At 47.8% G+C, this 23,983-nt stretch overlaps 1 protein-coding gene across 6 annotated transcripts in view; it reads left to right on the top strand.

Annotated features, from left to right (window-relative positions):
* KANSL1 (KAT8 regulatory NSL complex subunit 1) overlaps positions 1–22,137 on the top strand; it is a 108,719-nt gene extending 86,582 nt beyond the window's left edge. For 5 of the 6 annotated variants that reach the window (XM_067312208.1, XM_013958373.2, XM_067312207.1 and 2 more), the window contains 10 exons: positions 1,245–1,440; positions 4,337–4,502; positions 9,284–9,469; positions 9,859–10,020; positions 10,316–10,467; positions 14,337–14,455; positions 15,767–15,824; positions 16,394–16,506; positions 19,192–19,438; positions 19,930–22,137. In XM_067312208.1, coding sequence (XP_067168309.1) covers positions 1,245–1,440; positions 4,337–4,502; positions 9,284–9,469; positions 9,859–10,020; positions 10,316–10,467; positions 14,337–14,455; positions 15,767–15,824; positions 16,394–16,506; positions 19,192–19,438; positions 19,930–20,175 — 1,645 coding nt within the window. In that variant the 3' untranslated portion in view covers positions 20,176–22,137. The remainder of the gene's footprint in view (positions 1–1,244; positions 1,441–4,336; positions 4,503–9,283; positions 9,470–9,858; positions 10,021–10,315; positions 10,468–14,336; positions 14,456–15,766; positions 15,825–16,393; positions 16,507–19,191; positions 19,439–19,929) is intronic. The other variant, XM_013958376.2, reaches the window with a different exon arrangement.
* The last annotated feature ends 1,846 nt before the right edge of the window (positions 22,138–23,983 follow it).

Here is a 23,983-nt window from a genome sequence, read left to right as displayed (position 1 = left end):
GTTGGTAACCGTATAAATGGTTTCTTTTTGAAAAAGTGGAGTGCCATTGCTTATTTCAGTAGCAGATCATGCTTGGAAACAGTGGTGGAGGAGACTGCTTGCATGAGGTTTTATGCTGCATTGTTTTTCTGAAAATGGTATTAAACTAAATTGTGTTTAATGAAACCATTTCTTTACAGGTATTTTTAATACACATGCAAATTTTATGATTCAAAGGTACCAGAAGGTTGCTTGCAATTATTTTGTAGAGTATCTGAAACCACTGACCCACTTCTCTGGAGACACGGAGGAACCTAAATCCCATTGATTTCAGTGGGAATAAATTTCTTTAATTTATTTGTTCCTCCAGGTTGTTTTAGTTAAGAAAGTTTTTTTAAGTGGGTAAATAGAAACAAGTGAAAAATTCTCCTACACTACAGGATCTGAGGGTTGAACTGCTCACAAACCTTGAACACAGGGTGCTTTGAAGTTCTGGTAGTGGCTAGTGAACTGTTGCCAGGACCGTTGCATTTGCTCAGTACTGCAGGCAGGGATGTTGCACCGGTGCAGAGTGAGCAAGCACAGAAAGCACTGATGAAGTAACTCATTGCTACAGCTGAAACACTGCAGGCTATAACAGAGCCCTTTATACGCCTGTAGCCTTTGAACTACAGAGCCTTAGACTACAGGGCTTTAATGTTTTGCATTTTTAGATATGAAACACTTGTAAAATATACATGAAAAGGCTCTGTGGATGGGGAGCTGCGCTGGGATTTAGTAAGTGGCATAGTGCATTGATACCACAGTGGGGCAGGGTTAGTGCTTGTGGACAGGAAACTTCATTCCGTATAAAACAGAAGGGTTAGTGTGAACACTGCAAGTCCTGAGTATTAATCAGAATCAAGTTGGCATCTAGGTTACATATTTGAGGAAAATTTTAAGTTTTCTGCCTTGTGCTCACTGGCACTTAGATTCATGAGAACCTGTTGTCTTAAGATACCCTGATGTGTTATTTTGGGGAGGCTGAATTCTAGGATCAAAGCTATTCAGGGCAAGAGTGGGGCCAAACAGAATGTGGAAAGTGACCAAAGTAAAAGCAAAATTAGAGCTGGCTTAATAAAAACTGTTTCCTTGTGAAACTATAATGCTTTTAATCTCACTGCTTAGAGTTTTTCTGAATTGTGAATCTGGCTGGTATTGCTGGGTAACATAGCATGATTGAATGAATAAAAGCATCTTTCTTAATCTCTTCTCTTCTTGGGCAGTCTTCAGCCTGGCCTGGCAGAACATGCTCAGGGAGATGGCCCGGAAGCTGAGGAGCTCTTGCATAAAAAGCAACGACTGAACATGGTTTCCTCATCTTCTGATGGAACATGTGTAGCAGCTCGCACTCGCCCAGTCCTGAGCTGTAAGAAGCGACGGCTTGTTCGACCTAGCAGCATTATGCCCCTTTCCAAAAAGGTTAGTACTGTTGTCTGTTTTTTCTCCTTTGATGGTTCTTTGCTGTATATATCAAAAGCTCCACACCCAAAGGCCTACTGAAATGTTAGTCCAGAGTGCTTTTGCTCTTTGCACGTAGCGGTCTCCCTGCTTTGGGAATGTTTGTGGCTATTAAGAGGACTGCTGAGTTTTTGTTTTGTTTTGTTTAAAAAAAAAAAAAAAAGTGGGAAGGAAGAGGAGGGCAGTGAAGCTTCATAGGCTGTTGGAGAAGTGAAGGAGAAGCTTTTAATCTGTTCAGAAGACTTTAGTTAGCCCTCACTGCGGAGGGGAGATGCTGAATTTGGAGACGGGGGGATTTCTTTTTTAAAACCAACCACCCTAAGGTGTACACTTCTTTCTAAGTAGTTCAGTTTGGTAAAATCTGAGCAGTTGAGTGAAGCTTTGGAAAGTCAAGTATTAGGAAACTTTAACTTTGAGCACAGGAATTAACACAGACCCAGGAACTTGCTGCTACTTGCTCAAAGAAAGACTGCAGTTGTCTGGCTAGGCATACATGGGATGTCTTGCAAGAGGCCGGCTGAGGTGATCATGTTTGCTTCCGCCACTTATGTTGGAAATCACTAAGTGCCTTGACAATGTTTCTGGGTTTTATTTCTTTCTTTCATTTTATGCTCTTCTCCACACAGTCTTTCCTTGCCCTTATGCAGATTTCTTTTCAGTTCCTGAGCGTACAGTGGAAATAGGTTTATTCCCTGGGCATCCTGTATAGGGAAAGGCCATATTTCATGCTTTTAAATTTCTCTTATAACTGCCATAAGCTGTCAGCTGAAGGATAGATGGTTAGAAATTGAGGGAGCATGCAGCTCTCAGGATTGCAGAACCATGAATGGAACAAATCCACTTAGTTACCTTTAAGCCAAAAGTGTTTCGAGCCAAACTTCATTACCGTAGAGTTTCAGGGGGTTTCAGTCTGCCAGTGCTAGAGCTTTAGAGAGAAGCCCAAAAAGCAATGTTTTGATCAGCAAGATAAAATTTGATTTTTGCTCAGCTGAGTTAGCTTAAAGGTGCAAATGGAAAGGAGTTAATCTGGGGTGTTTCTAGTTTAGCTCTGCAGTGAGTGCTTGCAAGATCTTCAGTGATTTAGAAGATTATGAAATATCCCATAGGTAGTGCTGACTCATGCACTAAGTGCTTGAGGAAGGGTCTGCTCTTAGCTCTTGTCTGTATTCATCAAATCCATTGAAAAATCAGAGAGGGTTCAGAAGAGTGGTTTCAAAGAAGGGAAGGTGTGCCAGATAGCATACCTGGGAGAACTCACTGCTTTAATAGAGGAGATCATCCATCACTGTGTATAGTGTTGACAAAACCTGAATACAATATCACTCAAAATCTTTTAAGTTGGGACAACATGTCTGATCTTGTGGAACAGGACTGGAAGTGATCTACAGTCATCTACACATCCCCGTGCCCCAAAGCACACTGCTTTGTCCCCACGCTGCGCCAGACGGTTTGTCTAAACCTCCTTAGGCGAGCCATCTCAGTGCTTAGCTAGTCTTGTTTTTCAGACAGCAAAACCAAGCAAACCAAACTTTCTAATATGAGCTGCCTTTCCTGCTATTTAAAGTCATTACCAGTGGTCCAAGTCCTGGTATAACCGATCACCTCCATTCCTCACTCCAGCAACTCTCGCTGTACTTTGAAAGTCGATGTGGTGAGTCTTAATCTGGTAGTCTCTCCACTAAACAAACACAGGTTTTCCAGTTTTTCCACGGAGGTCATGTTTTCTGGATCTTGTCATTTGTGTTTGTGTTTCTTTCCTCTGGATTCTCTTCCATTTGGTCCATATATTTCTTGAAATGCACGGCCAAAACTGGGTGCAGCCCTCCAGCTTACATGTTACTAATGCCAAGCAGAATGTAAGAATTACCTCATGTGTCTTGCACAGCCATCCTGTTTATAAAGCCCTCTGGGGTGTTAATTCTCGGTAATAGTACGACACTGCTGATTCATGCTCATTTTCTGGTCCATAACAACCACCAGATCCTCTCTGCAGAGCTGCTGCTCAGTTAGCTCTTCCCCTTCCTCCACTGGTCACTGAAGTGTGTCTGCCAAAGTACAGCTTGTTGCATTTGCCCTTATTGAATTATATTTGGGTTATTTTAGATCATTTCTCTGATTTGTAATGATAACTGGAATCCTAACCCTTTCCTTCAAGGTGCTCACAACCCTTCCCAGTTCTAGTGTTGTCTGCAGACTTGAATGAGGGAAAAGATAATATCTTAAAGTTATTATTGGAAATTCTTTGAATAATACTAGACTTAAAACAGACTTCTAGAGGATCCAATTTGATATATCCTTCCATTTTGACAGTCAGTCATTGGTTAACTGTCTCTGTACATTTTTTACATCAGGTTGCGCATCTGTGCTACGTTTCATATAAAGAAAGTCCATAAAAGTCTATAAATCTGTGAATTGAAAGTCCATCTTGGTTTAAGAAACAAGATTGAAAAACACCCTTTTTCAGTCTGCAAAGATGTCCCTGTGAGTGTCAAGTCTTGGCATAGTGATAGCTCTCTGACTTGTCTGGACTAGAGAAAGGCTTTTCTCCTCTCTGATAACTGAATTGTGCTGCCTCATGGTTTTTAAAAATAAAGCTTTCAGTCTACATAAAGTTTAACATTATTAGTCAAATTTAGTAGGTGTTAAATCATGTTTGTGCTGGTGAAGAGTAGTTTTCAGTTGTGTTTATCTGAGGGGAAAGCATCCTGAGTCCAGACTAAATCAATAGGTTTTCTACATGGTATTAAAAAAAAATTCAGCCTTCAGGATTTTTCTCATGAACTGTCAGAAATGTGTGAGGAAAGCCCTGAGACACACTGACCTCTGATATGTTGAAATTTCTCTCTCCCCTTCCTAGATCCATCGTAATAGCCTGGCGCGATGTAGCTGTGACGTGAACCCTTCCTGTGCTCTTTGTGGCACTCGAAGCTCGACGACTCTGGAAATCCAGTATGATGCCCCTTTGCTGGAGCGCCTCTCCCAGCTGGACTCATGTATTCATCCTGTTCTATCATTCCCTGATGGTAAGCACAGCACTACTGACAGAGCTGCGAGGGGGTATTGCAAAACTGGGTCCTGAGATGGGTTGTTGTGGATCTACAGCACCTAGGCGTGCTTTGGAGCCTGCTCCTCCAAACCTGTGCTGCCAGGTTTCATCAGCTTCCAGAGCAAGTGCAAATATGCTCAGTACAATCATTATGACCAGGTTTGTCCATCTGTTAATGGTTTTAGGAGCGTAGCATTTACAGGAGTGGACGGTTGAGGGAAATCATTATACCTGAAGTCTGCGCTGCTATGAATGTGTTTATTATGGGAACCTGACCCTGGAGCACAGCTCTCGGAGTGGAGCGCAAAGCAGAAGCAGAGCGTGGTGCCTGGGAGTCTGTACTGGGATTTGAGTCTTAGGCTGATGTCTGTGTCGTTGTAAACCAGTTGGGAAATACTTGGTTCCACAGAGTTAGTTTATTTGTGTAAAATAATTTGTGGACTGGTTTAAGTTGCAGAAAACTTCTTTGGCTACGTAAGGATTTGTAAATGACCGTACGTAGTTCAGAAGGTACAGTAAGAAGAGATGTTCCCATTAGGACATTCATTTCCCTGTGTTACGGTTTCAAGGTTAGTCATCGTTAAGAGTAATAACTAACCCACCCTGTACTGTGGGGCGTTTACAGACTTAGTAGATAGGGAGTTTTCCCAAGGGCATGATGGCAGTAGTTTCCAGTGTCTTTTGCTTCCTAAGCTGCCAACTTAAAAACAAGCCTGTTCTTTGACCAAAAACCATTGGCTTGCATGAGACAAATTTGGTGTCCATCTGTCATCTTTTTCCTCTGATCACAAAATACAGGACCACAGATGATAGGAACTGGCACTTTTATCAGAAGAGCTAGAAAGCAATAGATCACAGCAACTGCTTTCCTCGGCAGAAGTGTCTGGGCACTTGGTGTTAAACACTGGCTGATAATGCAGTGAGCAAAGCGTGTGTTACTGCCTCTCACGGGGATGTAAAGTGGTTGGTCCGGGCTAAGGCACTGGCTTAGTACATATGTTTGGGTTTAAATGCCAGCTTTTCATAGACTTTCTGCAACAGTAGGAAATGCACAGAGTGTCTGGGCTTTAGTTTCTCACTTTGTAAAATGGGCCAAACAATCTGACGTCTTTCACCAGCATTATATTAAAGCAGACTAAACTAGTAAATTTAGTGCTATTTTAAAGACAAAGTCCATCCCCCCTCCCCCCAAACTGTGTCAATGGGTGCTAAAGGAACTTAAATTCCTTCTTCAGGAGCTCAGCGTGTTATTTCCTGATTTCACAGTGTTTATCATCTTCTGTCTACAGTGTTAAATCTAATACTGTAGAAAGCAGTGGAGAAAAAACCTGTTATATGTACTGTTATGTCATGGCCAGCAGGCAAATTACCCCATCCAGTACTTCAGATGCCGTGTTCTTAGGGTCAGCTGCGGCCAGTTAACGTCTTCAAGGATCTGCTCTGGCTGCATGAGATGAAAAACTTGGTTTTTAAAACTACACAGCATGAAGCATGTTCATTGAAGTGTATTAAAACATCTGTACGGAAGTAACTATTCCTCCCTCCCTCCAGACAGGACTGATTGGTTTTGATCATCCCCAGCACTAGGTGGGTGCAACCCTGCTTAGGGTTGCTCTTGTGGGGTGCTGTTCTACCAAAGCCTGCAGCAAGGTAGCGTGCTGAGGAAGGGGAGAGTCCTGAAGTTGTCAGGCTGCATCAAGGTGTCCGTCTGTGTGTGTTAATCCCATTTGCAGTCGGTGCTCCCGCATGATCGTTTTAGGGGCTCACCTTCAAAGTGATCAAACCAATCCGAATTAACTGGGTTGGTTGGTTAGTTAATGCTTTCTGGAGAAACGTGTTAGCTGAAGTTGGGCATTAGAGCTGTGAGCATGTGCTAACTTTCACTTTGAGTCTGTCTCTCTTGGGCTCCTTCAGTGCCAGGAGCCAGGGATCTCCGGTGCAGTTTGCCAAGGGCAAAATTGCCAGGCACCACAGGAAGAAAAAGATCATTTCTTCTTCTGGCAAGCCGGCGCATGCATCATGGCTTTTAACCCATTGCATTTGTGCTTTATAAGCGCTTTGTCCCCTTCCTTTCAGATTTTCATCTGATTTCTAGCTGGGAATTTGCAGATGATGTAATAACCTTGGTGGGAAGGATGTGAGCTGGGGCTCACAGGCTCAGTGTGGTTGCCATCTGCCGGTCCCTGGGAGACCTGCATCGCTGAACTGTAGGAGGAGTGATGGTGTCTCTTGCTCGTACAGACTCTGGTGCAGCCAGTGCTGAAAGGAGGGCAATGAAAAACCAGCAGTTAATGTTCTCAGAAAATGAATTATCTTGTGTTTCCCTCTTCTCTTCGGCCTGTCCCCTTCTTCAACAGATGTGTGGGCTGCTGTGGATAGGATGTATTTTCTGGAGAAGGCAAAGATTAGCAAAGAAATGAGGCCATATTCACAAAGTCAGATCACTTTAGTATCCTAGTGTTGCAGCCTTGTTAGTGCATCTTGAAAGGACTGGGTTTGACCCTCTCTCTTCTTTGGGACATGTCTCTACAAACCAGCAGTGATGGCTAAAGAGATGCTGTTGCGCTGTGATGTCCCTTGCTTCTTAGCAAATGCATTGGCTAAACCAGAGCTTTAACTGTCAAGATACTTTAAATGCAGCTGTCTTGGCTTTTTCCTGGGACCGAAGTTCCCACTGTTAATAAAAGCAGATTCGAGCCTGTGCTCTGCCAACTCTCTCTGTCCTGTTTGCCTGTCCTGGATCTGCTGGGGCTTTCCAGTCCCTGGAATTGGTGGGAAATTTTGAAGGTGTTCAAATATCAGTTGTTGAGACTCCTGACAGGGCTCAAAACTTTTAAGGTTGCTCTCTGAGATTATCTAGATACAGTTTCCAAATCCCACAACAGTTTGCAATTGCCTCGATGTTCCCTCTGCAAGCACAGGACTTTGAAGGAGCTTTATCCCTTGCGCAGGGCCTGGGAAGGTTCATCTCTGATCAGAGTTGCATCAAAGCCCTGTGAAAATGTCACGTGAGCTTGAGAGATCGGGGGGGAGGGATCTTCCTGTTTGTACTATTGCTCATCTTAATGCTTTTAACTCCTAGTTATGGTGGCAGCTTGAGCTTGCAGTAGGCTGTGTGCCTGCTGGTGGTGGTCTGCTGCGGAGGGCAGATGGATGGGACAAACAGTGCATACCGGTGTACAGTGATCTTAGGGGTAAACGTTTTCTTTGTAGTTGGAGAAGATAAATTTGTGTCTCAGTAGCTCTCTTGTTAACCCCAAAGGTTTTAATGTTTTCGTGAGCTAGGATTTTGGCCCCCAGAGGTATAAAACACAGGTGGGTCCTGGAGGAGACTTCTGCAACAGTATTTGATGATCAAACCTGAAGTTTGAGGCTATGAGCATGAAAGGAAAGCTGATTTGTGGGACTCCTGAGGCTAGAGTAGTTTGCTGGTCCAGTTAATGGTTGTTATAGTCTACTCTGCTTAGCCTGTCTGCACAAGAAAAAACACTGAATAATCTCATTAGCGTTCCAGCTTTCTGTTGAGGTCAGGAGGGCATATGAGTATGGGACTTGAGGGAACTGAAGCTTGAGGAATGTGGGCAAAAGTAGCGTCTGCTGAGTTTCACAGCAGTATAGCATACATGTGCTAATTGCGAGGAGCATGAGAAGGCAGAATTGAATAGGTACAGGCACTCTAGGGGCATGTGAAAAGGGGTAGGTGCCCAAAAATGAGGCCATGGGTGTGTCCTGAGGACACATGGAAGTAGCTGTGCTCCTTAACTTCTGGTGTCCACCTTTAGAAATGGGATTGAGACATGGTTGTGCCTAGATATGGTACTGCTTGTAGGCAGAGCTGCATTTTGGAGTTGAGCAACTGATTTCCTTATCCTGCATCTTGGAGGCTTCTTGTCCCACTTGTCAGCTTAGGTAAGGTCCTACTGGACTCCAGTGCTCCTGACCTCCAAACTACAGCTTCCCTAACTGAATTATTTTTCTCCTGACCTCTCCTCTAATGCAGAGGGCTCATTTAGGTCTTTGGTTCTCAAGCCTGTATTACAGACATGAATTCAGGTTAGTATGATCTGTGACATGCACAGAAACTTGAGCAGGCTCAAAATGCATCAGTTTCCTTGATAATTATGTGCAAGTTTGCAGTGCTTGCAGATGGCTGTGTGATCTAGCCCCCTGTTCAGGAAGTACTCCGTGAGTGACAGAGCAGTTTTACTCTTTGAGCCTCTGAAGTGTGCTCGCTTAGCACAACTTTTGTTAGGTGATGGAGATGCCATATCAGGCAGTTTAACTTCATATAGTACTTGGCTGGCTTTTGGCTTGACCTTAAACTGAAGATTTAAGCGGAATTTGTCTCTTCTGGCCTTTGCCTCCGTAGATTTGATGTGCTGAGATAATCTCAAATTCTTGGAAGTCAGATCTGAGATAGCAGAATTGAGTGTGGCAATACATTAGATATCTGTTCTGTGGTAAAGATGCATGGTTTTTCTGACACAGGTTTTATTCTCCTGCTGCGACCTACCTGGGCTAAGAATACAGTAATGTAAGAATGTGTGTCTCTCAAAAAGCTTCAGATTGGAAATGCTGGGTCCTAAAATTGCAGGTTCTCCCTGAACATGAGGAAGGCAAGCCTGGGTTTCAGAGTGAATGCCTCCTATGTTTGCTGAGGGCTCTTCTTACTGGGGGACTGGGAGATGGTTATGGTACTGCGGTTTTCTGGCTCATAATTTAGTTAATTTGAACATCATGTTTTGTATCCTTCTGCAGATGTACCGACAAGCCTCCACTTCCAGAGCATGTTGAAATCTCAGTGGCAGAACAAACCCTATGAGAAAATTAAACCTCCCAAAAAGCTCTCGCTCAAGCACAGAGCCCCCATGTCTACCAGCAGCCTGTCTGACCCTGCTCGCAAGGACCGCCACAAGCTGGTGAACTCGTTCTTCACTGCAGCCAGTAAGTCTTCTTCCCTACCTCCGTTGTGTGTAGCAACATTGACTAGTTTTGTACCCTAAAGCAGTGCAGTCTGGAGGAGAGAGGATAAGGCCATAGTATCGCAAGGCCAAGGCTGAAGGTAAAATGTGTGCAGGTTGTGAAGTTTAGGCCTGTCTCGGTTCATAGGGACCTCTTCCTGCTCAGTCTGAGGCTGTGCTCACACTATTCTCCTGGCATGGGCAGTACTACAGCTCGTTCTGGTCTGACTGCATCTGTCCAGAGCTGTGATGGTGCTGAGCCTGACCTGTCTGGATATATGGAGCTGGTAAATTCTGCCCGAGTCTCCTGTGCCAACAGAAAGAGAGGTGAAAACAGGCGTTTCATAGCTCTTTCTCTGTTCCCCTCCTCAGAGCGCTCACATCAAAAAATCCAACCAGACAAGGCACACAGGCCGCCCTTAGACGATTTTACGGCCATGTCCAAGGCCGAGAGAGCGCCAGAGCGCTCACTTGTCCAGCCTCCTGCCTATGACAAAAAGCGATTGCGAGACTGCTCATCTGAGAGGAGTGAAGGTAGGCTCCCATGGCCAGGTCTCTCGGGGGGAGCTTGGGCTTTGCTGCATATCCAGCCTCTCTCCCCCTTCAGCCTTGGAGAAGGGGGAATGCACTGCTTCTGGGCCTTGTCACCACTGCAGCAATGCCTTGTGTGCTCTAACTGCTTCTTCCCGCAGGGCCTGACAAGCTGGCAGCTGCAGGTAGAAGATGCTTCTGTTTCACGCAGAGTGGTCCTCAGCACTGGCCATTGCTGGTGCAGATGGTCTTTTTTTGCTAATGTCAGTCTTCATTTTCTCCTCCCCTCCTCGGGTAGTGTTGAAGCATCACACAGACGTCGGTGGCCCAAGCTACTTGTCAGCAGCTGCGACCCCCACACCTCATAGCCCTATAGCACGGCAACTGTCCACCTCCTCGGAAAGCTCTGCTCCTGCCAGTACGAGTTCACAGGGCGCCTCCAACACAGCTGTGAGTATCTAGAGCCCTTCTGGAGAGACTTCTGAGCTCAGCTCCACCATGGGGGCTGCTGGGGGCTCTCAGCTTTTGAGCAGTTCAGGCAACAAGACTTGGGAATGCTCAGTGTTTCTCTTGCCCATGCTGGACCTGTTGTTTCAGCTGCTGGTAGAATTGGTGGTCTTTTTCTGCTCTGGTGTTGGGTCTGCTGGGGTTTCTGGATTGACTGTGCAGCAAGCCAATCAGCTGCAATTACAGTTTGACTGTCAATTCAGTAGCTGCTGGTAAATGTTCCTGTTGCGAGTAGTCCCCTGGCTGTGCTCCACATCTCAGTTTTGTTTCTGAAGTTGTCTGGGGATGCCAGGAAAATGAGTAGAACAGCTGAGCAACAGCAGTGTGCTGCTGCTAGCATGATAGTGCTTCTACTTAGGTATCTGTCACCTGATGACCTCCGTGGCCTTTTCTGTGTGTGTGGGCACTGGTCTGTACATGGGATTGGGGACTGAGCCACAGGGCTGTGGTGGATTAGTGCTGGATGGCATCTTAGTTGTCACCTGTCCTCAAGCTTCAGCAGTTTTTTAAACTAGTAGCAGCTTCTGAGGCACCCTCAGCCTCCAGAGTATTAAAGGTTGACAGGATTTGGGACCTCTTATGGAGCTATGTCTAAAAGCCATTCGTGGGCAGGAGAATAACTCCCTTCTGCTGTGCTCTGGGGTAGATTGAGTGATATGGCTCCTTTGCCAGACATCTGTCTCCCCAGGGCCTCAGACCACATTAACAGAAGCTCCCAATTAAATGTCTGAATTCTGTTGAACTCTTGAGCATCCTTAGTAAAGGTATCTGGCCTCTGTCCATGGCCACTCCAGTTAGTAGTTTGTACCACAACCTAAGCTGGATGTGACCCAGGGGACTTGAGAACAGGGATAGGGAAACAGGTCTTCCCGTACCCTGGTAGCAAAACCAAGGCGGTTAAGGACATCTGTTTGTGGCAGAGCTGAGGGCTGGCTCTTGAGTGCGAATGTGTGCCCTTGCCCTTGCATCGAACTTGCCGCTCTGGGGCTGCCAGGTTCCAGGCAAGATCCTTCACATTAACGTTCGCTGTTGCCTTGCGGTGATGTCGCACCTGGTGATGCAACAGTGAAGTTGGCTGTGACTGCACAGGGTTTCCGAAGTGGACAAGCAGTGGTGGTTAGTTGGCTAGAATGCGGTAGGTTTTTTGTGGGAGAGAAAACTCTTTTCCTTCTCAGCAGCCGAGCATGTTGAGATGACATTTCTTCGTACTTTCATACATGTTTCTTCCCTTATTTCTGCTTTTTTTTGCTGCTGCTCTTTGGCAAGCCCATTCTAAAAGGCAAGGTTGTTGAGCAGTATTGATCCACCGGTGAGCAGTATTGAGCAGCATCACAGTTGAAACAATGTTCTCCTGTACTCAGAGATGTCCACATGAGGGGAAAGGGGGAACCCTGCCAGGTAATGCTGCTCCATCCCCATCACTGCCTGATTGGACTGGGCATATCATTAATGGACTGCATCCTGCGAGATGGTTTCTAACTTCCTTCGCTCCCTTTGGGAGACTCTTCTCAGTTCTTCTCACTGGCAGACTGTGACATCGTTTTGTATCTTGACTGTTAAATGAGTGTGATGAGCACAGTCTACATTTTTGTCGGAAAAACAGGGGTTTTTTGGCTTTCATGGTTGTGCCTGTTCATTTTGAACTGAGCGTAAACAGTCTTCCGGAGTCTGCAAACAGCCTGAAGCTGCAAATTTGAGGTATGGACTTCCCCGTTTGATCTCATGGGAATGTTAATTGTGAAAATATGACAAGTAAATCTGCTGATCACAAAGGTTCAGTGACCTGTCCCAGTCCTAAAAAGCCTTTTGTGCTGTTCCAAAAGCCCAGCAGTATAGGCATATACATAAGGCAGACTAAGGTTTGGATCTGATTGTAGTGGTTTTGCAGCACCTGCTGATGTGCATGCCCTTGCCACAAAACTAATACCACCAAACTTGTCCTTTAGAGGAGGTGGAATAATCTGTTTTGAATTCTGGGAGGTGAGTGTGCGTGAGGGGAGACTTCTGTAGCTTCTTGCACTGTAACTTGCCTTGCAATAATTGTTTGTGCTATCTTACTTGTAGTCTTTATTGTTTTCTTCTGTGGCTCCCCAGTAGATTTTGTTTCAGAAATGATGGTCCTTACTGTGTGCTGTTGCTACCAGTTCTTCTGGATAGAGCATTACTGAATTCAGTCCAAATTTGAAAAAGGAAACTGGGCAAAGTCCCATCACCTAAAGCAAGTTGAGCTCAGTGTAATGCAGGAACACTACTGCTTTGGGACTTAACAGCATCTGATAACTTGAGATTTGACAAGGAGAAGGATCTCTTCTTGTTCTTGGATCAGGGGACAGATTTGGAAGGGAGGCAGAAGCGAGTGAAAAGGGACCTTCTCACCCCGTCTGGGTGTCCTGATGCTGAGTGGAGGTCCTCCCCACGCAGGATAGCTTGCTCTGTCTGTTTGGATGTACCCAGGTTTATGCTTTGGCCTTCAGGAGCTATGAAAACACAGCACCCCTGTAGTGATGAGTTGCAGCCACACTTAGAGAGAGATCACACCTGAACATTGCGGGGCCTCCCACCAGGGCAGGAACAAGCTAAAAAATGGGGCGAGGAGACTGTGACTAGTAAACACGCAGGGAAATGTCCTTCCTCCAGTGGCTGAGGACTGGGGGAGCTTCCCACCATTGGTTTTACTGATGGACACACGCTTTGTGGGTGCTGTGGTCTGGTGCCTGGGCTCAAGGGTCCAGGTCCTGGGTTTGAGCATCCCAGTCCAGCACAGGCTTGCGCTTGCTCCTCGATTGGCGGGTCCGACCTCGCCGCTAACAGTGACGTGTCGGGATTTCCTCGGTGCCGTGGCCATGGCAACTGCCCGCCTGCTCCGTCCTGGTACCACTTCGGATGGCCCCGGGTTTGGCCCATAGCAGGTCCCTTGCAGTTGGGTTCCTGCATGTTTTTACAGCTTTGGTGACTGGAGGAGACGGATGAGATGGTAAATTACAGGTGACTCTGTTAGGAAGATGGGCCGTTCGCATAGCAAGCTGATCTGTGAAAGCTGGGGTTGCTGTACAGGCAGTGCTGCTGTCAGAGGTGTGGGGGGAGGTTCTCAGAAAGGCAGATGGTAAGAAGGCACCCAGCGTTCAACTAGGTTTAAATAGATGATAGCGTGTAGCTTATTTCAGTCTCAGAAAATTTATTCCAGTTGAAAGCAAGATACAGATGGAAGCAGTTAGGCTCTTAGTACAGCTGTCAAAACCTGAGATGAACCACTACTGTCCGACTGCTTTAAATTCTTACTTTGTCACAGTGTCGCCTGTGTGGTAGGTCCACACCTCTGCTCTGCCACAAGTATGGGGGTTATTGCCCAAAGGGCTGGTTCTTTGCTCTTCCCTGTTATTCTCACCACCTTCCTTACATTGGTGGTAGGAACTGGATTGTATGGCAGACTTCTCTCCATCTTTTGCTGGATTAATTTCTCAGCTGGACCAGTTTCCTGATCCACCTTGTAGTGCAGTGGCAGGAAGGAGCTGTAGTGCCAGCATGGAGACGGGAGCTGGACCTCAGCCGCCCATGCTCATGTTACCTTGGTGACTGCAGAGCAGTGCCCTTGTTTATGGCTTCCAAACTGAGGATTTGGGTTGTTCTGCAAACCTGTGCCCATGGGGGAAGAGGACTTCCACCAGGCAGTAGGTGGACTCCATTCCTATGCAAATTCCTGTTGGCTTGGGGTTCTCTTTAGGTCACGTGAGGCCGTATCTTTTTTTTGTCAGTGACTTAACATGACAAAACCTACATCCCTTTCTCACCTTGTTCTTGGCTTTGTTTTACAGCAGCCAAGGAGGAGGAGAGGCGAAAGTTCATTTGATATCAATAACATTGTCATCCCGATGTCTGTTGCTGCAACAACTCGTGTAGAGAAACTGCAATATAAAGAGATCCTCACACCCAGGTACGTGTGCAATCCCTGACTCCAGTGGGATTGTCGCTTGCCAAGCTTTTACTGTGGGTTTGTCTGGTCAGACATTCGGCTGGCCTGGGTCTTTGCTCCCAGTGGCTAATGCTGGTGAGGAAAGGGACTTTCTTATTCCTTGAAAGTAAGAGATCTTGTTTATTTGGAAAACTTCTGGTTGTGTCATTTAAGAAGACTTATTACTGAGTTAAGTAATGTGTTGTCTGGGTGTCCATAGTGCACGAAAGCTAGCTGCCCTGCTCAGCTCTACTTGTGCAATCTAAAGTCAGGCTGATTGTCCTCTGTGCCATTACGAAGCTGCTGAGTACATTGAGCCAAAGGTCCTGGTGGCTTTCCCAGTTCTGCACATGCCTGGGCTGTGTCGTGTGTGTCCGGGCTGAGTTAATGTTGCAGTGCTGGAGGAGGGCAGTTGCCCTTGGGTCACGCTGTTCAGGAGAGGTGCTCCTGGGCCAGGGTGGAGGGAACAGTAGGAATCAGAAGTTTTCTCTGCCCAAGCTAAGTCCGAGGAGGTGAGCTGTCGGCCCTTGTTTGGATGTTCTTGGATGAACACTGTGGATGAGATCAGTTGCTGTTTTTTGCACCTGAGCACTTGGTGAGAGTCCACTAAATTGTTGCAGCACGGGTGCAGTTTCTTCATCCAGTCTGTCTAGTATCTAGTCCTTCTTTTCTGGTTTTCTGGTTCTCTTTCCTCCAGCCCTCCCTTTTCCTGGTCCTACCTGCTCTTCCCAGGCCCGGTTCAGAGTGGGGGAGGAAAGGAGCCTGTTGCTAGGCCAGAGGAAGAAGAGGAAATGCTGCAGTATCTGCTCTACTTCCTCTGCCCTTGGCAGGCTTCACCAGCTGTGGTGCCAAACCAGCGCCAGTTGCTGGGCAGGGAGGCAGAAAGGAAGGGCTGCAGCGGGGGGAAACACTCCAAGTCTTGCTTTCCCCTCCTGACCCTCCCAGTGTGGGAGGGCCCAGGTGGAAGGACGAGGAGGGACATGTCTCCTGCGTGTCCCCCAGGGCTGCACTCGCAGAGGGTGTGCAAACCGTTTTCAGCTTCCATGAAAAGATTTGTTCAAAGTGAAGCAGGCTAGCATAGGAAGTGAGGAAACTGTTGTCTAAGACCACAGGGGAGTATTTTGGTAGATAAATGTTTGACTTAAAACTGTAGCCTAAGCATTTCACTTACAGCAGCAGACTTGCAATTTTTTTTTCCTTTGATAAAAAGCCATGTTACTGTGTGCAGGACATGTTGCATGTTCTGATGTGCTTGGCCGTGACTGCGATTGACCTGAATCTAATGTGTTTCAGCTGGCGTGAAGTAGATATCGGCGCTCTGAAAGCAAACCCTGATGAAGACAGTGAGGAGGTAAGAACAGCGGCTTTATTTCCGAGTTAACTTGGGATGGGGTTGGTAGCAGTTGAGCAGTGTCCATGGAGGATGCTGGAAGGGCAGTCTCCTTTCCTTTCCTGTAACAAAATGGTGCGATTGGCCTTGTAGAAACCAGTCTGGTGTCGGTTCCTTTACAGGAAAGGAGTGGTAAGGCAGAAGTTGAATTAACTGACTCTATACAGCTGAATTTGGGGTCTAACTTCTGTCAAGGGACCTTTCTAGATAGCAGTCCTTTATGGAGATGGAAAGAGTCTAATCAAGACAGCATGACCAGTCATGCTGCTGTAGTTACTGTGTAGGATAAACTGAAATAAATAATACTTAAACTGTCTGTGAATGGTCTGGGATAAGTGACTTTTCTTCAGCTTTATTTTTTAGTCTCTTCCTAAGTAATTCAGACTAAGTTTAACAGTGTTCCCTGACTGCTAGCACTCGCCTCTTTAGTTTATTTAAATTCATGTTGTAGCTAATGCTGGAAAAGCTGCATGTAGATGTGCATTTAACGTAAAAAGATCTGACCAAGCCCTGTAACATTCCCTTTGCAGATTGAGGACTTGTCCGATTCGGCCTTCGCTGCTCGGCATGGCAAGTGTGAAGAGATGGAGCGGGCTAGGTGGCTTTGGAGCACAAGCATGCCACCCCAGCGGCGGGGCAGCAGGTAGGTCTCGTGGGCACGTTTTCTCTGGGGGGCCTCGGTGTTGGCAGGGGGATGCCCCCAGCGAACTCATAGCGCTCGGACGCTGCAGGGATGTAGTGTGTTTCTCTTGGCCAAAGTGTCATTTCCAACAGAGGGATGGTCTTGGGAACAGGAGGTGGAGGCTTCATTGAACTGGCTGATCTATAAAAATGGTTAGCAGAGTTTGGGCTGGTATTGGAAAGTTTGTTCACCATCTACAAGAGCAGCCTGAGAGGCCATCTAAGTCGATTTATAGGAGTGGGTATATAGTCTTGTTAGTAGGTGGGTGAAGTTACACGCCAGTTAAGTTACTTATGCACAACTAGCTCTTGGACTGCGCATTTGGAGTCTCCTTTCTCAAGCACTTTCACTGTTTGAGAAGCGTGAGGGCTTTTGTTTTTTTTAGGATTCCCAAGTTGGCACACAGGAGCTGAGCTGGGTATCTTTAATGCAAGAACAAGGAACAGCAGTTGCTCTTAACATTATACCATGTATCATAACTCTGCTTGATTGCTTCAGCAAAGTCTTTTTTCAGTTCCGTTTATATAAATGTCCTTCCATTCCTCTGATCACTTGACACTTGATTCTCTCTCTACAGTGTCTTTTTGTGAGTGGGTGTCTAGAACTGCACACAATTTCCAGCTGTTGATTTCATAAAGCTGCGTAAGAGGAGGTTCACTGTTTCCCATTTCACTTCTAATGCTTTATTTGTTTTTGAACCACTCCACACTTGGGCAGAAGTTCTTGCTGAACCTTGTGCGAACATGCACCCGTCTCTTCAGTTTAGCTGTGGTCAGTTTAGGCCCAGTCAGGTGTGTGAGATAGTGCAGGGCTTCTGCAAGAATTTTTGCAAATGCAAAACTAGCATTTGTCAAATTCCATGTCATCTGCTGCTGTCTTGGTTGTTTCACGGTCAGAAATTCCCGATCCTTTCGAGTCCACATAAATGTTGGTATCAGTGGGTTTCATCAGTCCATACAAATAAATTTCTCAGTGCTGGTTGAGAAAGGAATGTTTTGGTGTTTCTCTGCAAACATCTTTAGCCAGTTTCTCACATCCAATGGTATTTTACTGTGACTTCATTTCTCTAAAGACCTCTTGTAAGGAAGCTGGTGAAAGATGCTACAGTGAGGTCCTTGGTCATCAAGGTGAATTCAGCCTTCATCTCACAGGCATAGAAATGCTGGTGGGAAGGGACCTCTGGAGGTCTCTAGTACTTAAGCAAGGCCATCACCAGCAGAAGATCAAGTTGGCCGTGGCTTTGTCTGGCCTTGGCTTGAACACTTGCAAGGATGGAGATCCCTCCCACCTCTCTGTTGACCTGTCACAGGACAGTCCCTCCTTCCTGGAAAGGTTTTTTCCTGCTGCTACTGAAAAGAGTTTGGTACTGTTGTCTCTGACTGCCTTTCTAGGCAGCGATCAGGTCCTGTCTTAGCCTGTTTGCCAGAATGAACCATCCCAGCTCCCTTCACTTCCCCGACAATCCTGGAAACTCTTGCTGGATCCTTTCGAGTGTCCCTGCATCCCTCTGAACCAGGGATTCAGAGCTGGGCTCAGGATTCCCTGTGCAGCTCCTCTCCAGAGAGGAGAAGAGGTTATAACCCCCCCTGCTCTGCTGGCCATGTTCCTCTTGGTGTAACCCAGGATGGTGTTTGCTGTGTTTGGAGCCTCTCATAACCTGGTAACTTCTGCTTGACAATTGTGACTTAGCTAGGACTTTTCTCCTCGCTGCCTGTGGAGTACCAGGGCCAGGTAATACCAGTAAAGACTGGGCTCCATTTAGTTTCCCTGCAATGTCAATCTCTTTATGACCTGCTTTGGAAGATCTGCTGATCATCTTACGGTCTTCCTGCCTCTTAGATATCTAACAGAGTGTTTTTCTTCTGTGGCAGTTTTTAAATTGCATCTTGACTCAACACATCGTGTCTACATATAGGCTGCTGTAGGTGTAGCTATTTTATTAGTCTAATTGTGGCTGGGTTTCCACGTTCTGATGAACATTTTGGCCCAGGCAGATTTTGGAATGTGATCTTTGGCAGACCTTGATTGCCACTTGCTGTTGAAGTTCATGTTGAAGAGATACATAAAGGTTTGGAGATTTTGTTTAGGTTTTTCTGTTTGCAGCCTGCAGGCCTGTCATCTGAGAATCTATGTGGATACTCAAACTTTCTTAATTTGGGGTTTTAATCTTCTAAAGTCTAGGGGTTTTGCAGTGCTCCTGCTACACCCAACTATTGAACTTGCTGTATTTTCAGTGTTACTTACTAGCTTCCTGGCATCACATGGCGCATGGATGATGCAAATGCTTGGAGAAACTGATTTTTAAGTGATTTCATGGGATCATTTCTCATTGCTGTATTTCTGCAGCACTTAGAGCGTAGGAGATGTGTGTGGGACATGTATCCTTAGGAGAGCAGCGTCAGTGTTGCGGTGCATCAGGACGGTGGTGATGGGACACAGATGAGCCTGGATGAGTTTAAACTCTGGCCTGAGAAGTTCCCTGTTTGTGCATGCTGAATTCCTCCAGCGTCCTCCGCTGTGCGGGTCCTCTCGAGGGGGTGGTGGAAGGGATTGAAGTCGGGTGGCAGTGGGTGATCTTTTCACAGAGCTGACCCCTGTAACGGTGCTGGCTTCGCAGTCAGACTCTTGAATATGTTCCTATCTCAGGTCTTACAGATCGACAGACGGACGGACGACCCCTCAGCTGGGGAACCCCTCGACTCCCCAGCCAGCATCCCCTGACGTGGGCAACTGCCACTCCCACGCGGAGCTGTCCCACACCTACTCCCCGCGCAGTCCCATCAGCCCCGAACTGCTCTCTGCCCCCCTCACCCCCTTGTCCCGTGACTCCATGCGGCTTCTGTCCAGCGAGGACACCCGCTGCTCCACGCCCGAGGCCGGCCTTGACGAACAGGTGGGTGCTCGCTCTGACTTTGGCTCTTGGCTCTAATTTTGTTCCTTGTGGCTGGCAGGAAGGTCCCAAGCGTTGCATGTCGTTGTGCCGCGGTTACTGCGGCGGCTGCCGCCGATTTGTAAAGCTAAATCCGATGCTCAAACTTCAGTGTTTTATTCCTCTTGCTGTGGGGAAGCAGCTTGGAAATCTCCATGTGGGAAATTCAGTCCAGACGCTCGGCCGGATGGGCTGGCGAGCGCAGTGTCGCTCAGCGTTGCAGCAGGATGTTTTTCCAGTGGCTGGTTCAGTTTGGAGGCTGCCGTGTCTTCGCCGCGTGTGCTAAAGATCCTGCTTCATGCTCTGTTAGCGATGCTAGGCTAAGCGCGTGGCTGGCGCAGCGCAGCAGAGTTCCTGCTCCGACCGCTGCTGCGGGCAGCCGGACTCGCGCATGAAAGGGGAGCAGAAGAGCTTTTCTGGAGGATATTCCATAGCCCGGTATCTCTTCCCTTTAGGCTGTACAGCCCTGGGAGCGACGCACCTTCCCACTGTCGTACGATCCCAGGACAGAGTGCGAGGACCAATCCGACCCCCAAGACCGGTCGTCGCGCTGCACCCGGCGCACGTCAGGCAGTAAATCCTCCCGGGAGACCGACGGCACTTCCGCTTTGTCCACCGCGGCCAGCCTCAAGAGCCGGACCCCCCTGGCGGCCCCCTCTTCCTCTTCCTCCGCAGCAGTCCAGCGGCCAGCGCACAGATAGAGACGTACGGGAAGACAGGAGCAAAACCAACACACAGAACTAACTCTTGGCATTAAAGCTTCCAAAATCTGCGTTTGATATTCAAACATCCTGCCGGGAATTTTCACAGTTTTTAGTGAATTTAAGGAGTTTAGAAACTGTTTTTTGTTTTTGTTTTTTTCCATGTTTCCTTGTCACACAAAATGAGAGCCCCCAGATTCCTCCCAGCGGAGTGAAGCCTTGGGAGGGGAGCAGCCCACCAGGCCCCCTCCCTCTTCTCCTCCCCTCCCCTCTTAGGTGTATAAAACTAGAGCACAGGATTTAGCTGACTAGCAGACTTCGGGGATAGTTTTTCTCAAGCAAAAGGGTGTCTTTTTCTCTTAACCCTCTACCCCCTCCCTGAAAGGTTTTAGTGGAGTGAAATTAGTGGTGAAAAGTGATGTCTTGGGATTGCAACCTTCACTAGCTGTCTGTCTGTCCTCACGTGCAGAGGGCCCACCCTGCACTGCCGCCCGCCGGCGTTTTCCTTCCCTAGGTTGTAGTTCCAGGTATCCCGAGGGGTGACTCTGCCCCGGCTGCACGGCGCCGCCGTGCCGCCTGCCACCTCTTCCCTCTTCCTCCTCCTCTCCCGGTTTCGGAGCAGCCGCTTGCTGCGCCCGGGTCTGGCTGCCCTGTCCCTCGGGGAAAAGGCAGGACCCTTTCTAGCCGCTTGACGCACAGCTCCGCGTGGGAGGAGCGGGGTTTCGGAAGCAGTCTTGTTTCCACCTCGCGTTTCTAGCCTGGGTCGAAGGCAGGGAGGGGAGAGTCGCCAGCCCGGTGTGGTCGGACGCTTCAAGCGGGAGCAGAACTTCCACGGATGCGCTTAAGGACTCGTTTGGGGGACGCGGCTTGTCGCGAGGCCAGCGGCAGCTCTCAGCTGGGAGCCGCGGGTCTGTCGCTGACACTTGAGCTTTGCCTTCGCGTCGCCCCGTAGGGTTTGGGAGCTCAGGCCAGGTCAGCTCGGGGCTGCTGCCGCTGAGGAGCCGTTGCGAGCGGCGAGCGTCCCCCGGAGAGGGACGCTTGGGCGTTGGGAGGAAGCGTCCCCCTGCCCGGGACGGAGCAAGTCTGGGTTGCAAGGCCGAGGCGCTGGTGCGGCTTCTCTAGGTTGGTTTGGTCTCAAAAAAGGGGAGGGAAAAAAAAAGAGGGAAGAACGGCAAGCGTGGGTGCTGCGCGCGGCCGGCGCTGGCGTGCCGGGGGAGAATCGGGATCTGTCACCACTGCTTAGCTCCACTTCCACGCACGGTCCGCAAACAGGTGTCGATTCTGTTTCATTTCTGAGTCTTTGGTCCGACATACCACCTCCTGACAGGTATTTTATTTTGAAACCACCTTTGCTGTTGTTCCTCCTTTCCCTCCCGCCCTGCCCTGCCCCGTGCACCCGCAGCGACTCCCGGATCCCGCACACCGTTCCCATCCGTAACGCTTTCCGATCCTGACGGTGTGGCTATTGGTCCCTGTCCTGTTGCTAGCATTGTGCCTGTCTTATGTATAATCACATCACCAAAAAAGGAAAAAAAATACAAAGGACATATTTTTTTTTCCATTTTGTAATCGTAAAGAAATAGTAGCTAAACTGCTTAATGGTTGGGGTTTTCACAATTTTCAACATTATCTAGTGTTTTTGGTTCTGTTCTAGTTTAAAGGATTTGTCATCATTTCTTTAAAAAAAAAAACAATGCTACCATATCCCTCTGCATAAGTGCTTTTCTATTTATAAGGTTGAAAATTCTGAATAACCCTTTTAGCATTATAAAAACCACAAAAAAAACACCTTGTATTTTGTAAATATTTTCTTTTCCTGCTTTGAGCTGTGTAATGTCCTTGTTATATAGAAATGCTTTTCTTCCGAGAAGCTGATCTTTGTTAATGTCTTGATTCTGTTGGCCAAGCACAAATGTGCTTATAAAAAAAATAAGAAAAGATTAAAAAAAAATTAAAACAGAATATTGTACGCAAAGTGTGTTTGTGAAACACTGGGTCGGGCAAGCGGAACCAGCCCTCGAGCGTTGCTCACGCTGCTCTGGCAGATCAGCTCTCCCCTACGACCGCTCGACTGAATGGCCCCTTTTTTATGACATTAGTTTCTAGCAGTTACTGTCAATTACTGAAAAGCGGAATTGTTCCGCGCGATCTCTAGCTTTAGGCGTCGCGCTGTGATATACGTGTGATCAAACCAGCCTGGGGCTCGGTGGTGCTTCCCTTGAAGAGCTCACGCAACCCGAGTTCGGCCTCGCGTCCGTGAGTCAGTCGAACTGGGGGCGGGCGAGGAGGCTTCTCTCGTTTGGGGGGTTTGGGGGGGCTGGTTGCTGCTCACGGATCCCTATCGTGGGATTTGCACAAATAGTCGGTCTCCGTCGTGGCACTCGCAGCGGGTTTTGCTGTGGAACTTGAATGTTGTTTGTAAGAGGTGGGTGGTGGGAGGCGACTTCCTTGGATGTTCTTAATTTCCAAGATAAGAGACTATACTTTGTTCCTTGTTATCCATGTGCATGGAAAACAGGAAGCTGTTGGCTGAATATTAGCCAGATGATCAAAGAAGTAGGAGGCAGCAACCTGTACATCACCGGTTTATTTACAAGTAATTAACAGAAGAGGAAAAATCCAATCAGAAAAGCAAGCCGTGGTGGCCTGCAGTGGCGCGAGCAGCTGTGCCGGGCTGGCTGTGGGCAGGAAAGCTCCTCTGGGTGTTCGGAGTCGCACAAAGCGGCTCTGTCCTTCGGAAGGTGCGCAGCAGTCAAAGGGCCCTTTAGTGCTGCTTTGGGGCTTCTAAAGCGCTCGGTAACTGCAGGATCTCGAGCTGCAAAAGCTAAAAATGCGATGGATCGGATGGGGCTGGGATTACTGAAAGGGGAATAAGGGAGTCACTGTAGATGTGGAGCTGTCTCTGAGGTTTGCTCTGAAAAACCCCAGTGTTAATCTGTGCCTATGGGGTAGAGCTGTATTTAGGCTCCCTTTACAGTTGAGGAAATGTCCTGTCCGTGTTCGTACAATGAGTCAACAAAAGCCAGAAATAAAACTTGGGCTTCCTGGCTGCAGGGCCTTTGCTCTGACCGGCCTCTCTCGGCCCCCGGAGGGTCGAGCCTTGCTCCTTCCTGCGCTGGGGGCAGGAGCGCTGCGGGGGGACGGAGGTGGCGGCTCTTGGCGTGTCCGGGTGTTGCAAGACTGGACTGGCACATTTTGACATGCAGCAAGCGAGGTTGTTCTTGGTAAAGGCGTGACAGTGTTTTCCCCTATGAGATTAACCTTCAACCAGGACTCTTGTGGCAGCTGAGGGCAGTTGAGTGAGGGAGACTTCAGCTCCACAGAGGCCGGAAGTTTAACCCAAAACTGCTCTGAGGGGTTTGGCTCACTTGTAGCAGACCAAAAAAAAAAAAAAAAAAAAAAAAGTGAAAAAGAAATGCGTTATTATTGTTCATTTGCCCAGTGCAAACTAACCACCTCCTCTCTAGCAGAAAGCTGATGTCCTGCGTTCGCCACCTGCGCTCGAGTTTGCTGCCGGAAGACCTGTGGCCTCCCCACGCGTGGCAGTGAAGGGGCGGCGTGTTGAGCTGCATCGCCTCAGCTGTGGTGGGGGTCAGTATAAAAGCGCTTTCTAAAAGAAAGGTGTCCCTTTGCCTTTAGCACGCTCTAGCAGCTAGTCCCAGTGCCAGCTTCACCGCACAGCCCCCAGCCCAGTGGTGCTGACGTGGCGACGGTGGCTTTGCCCGCGGCTGCGTGCCCCCTTCGAAGGAGCGAGAGGAGAGGACCTCAGCAGAGGACGCTGCCGTCCCAAGGTGAGGTTTTGTGAGTA

The sequence above is a fragment of the Apteryx mantelli genome, chromosome 28 (genome assembly GCF_036417845.1).
Source record: "Apteryx mantelli isolate bAptMan1 chromosome 28, bAptMan1.hap1, whole genome shotgun sequence".
NCBI classification, from domain to species: domain Eukaryota; kingdom Metazoa; phylum Chordata; class Aves; order Apterygiformes; family Apterygidae; genus Apteryx; species Apteryx mantelli.
The sequence above is the reverse complement of the archived record's forward strand: the minus strand, read 5'-3'. Positions and strand labels throughout refer to the sequence as shown.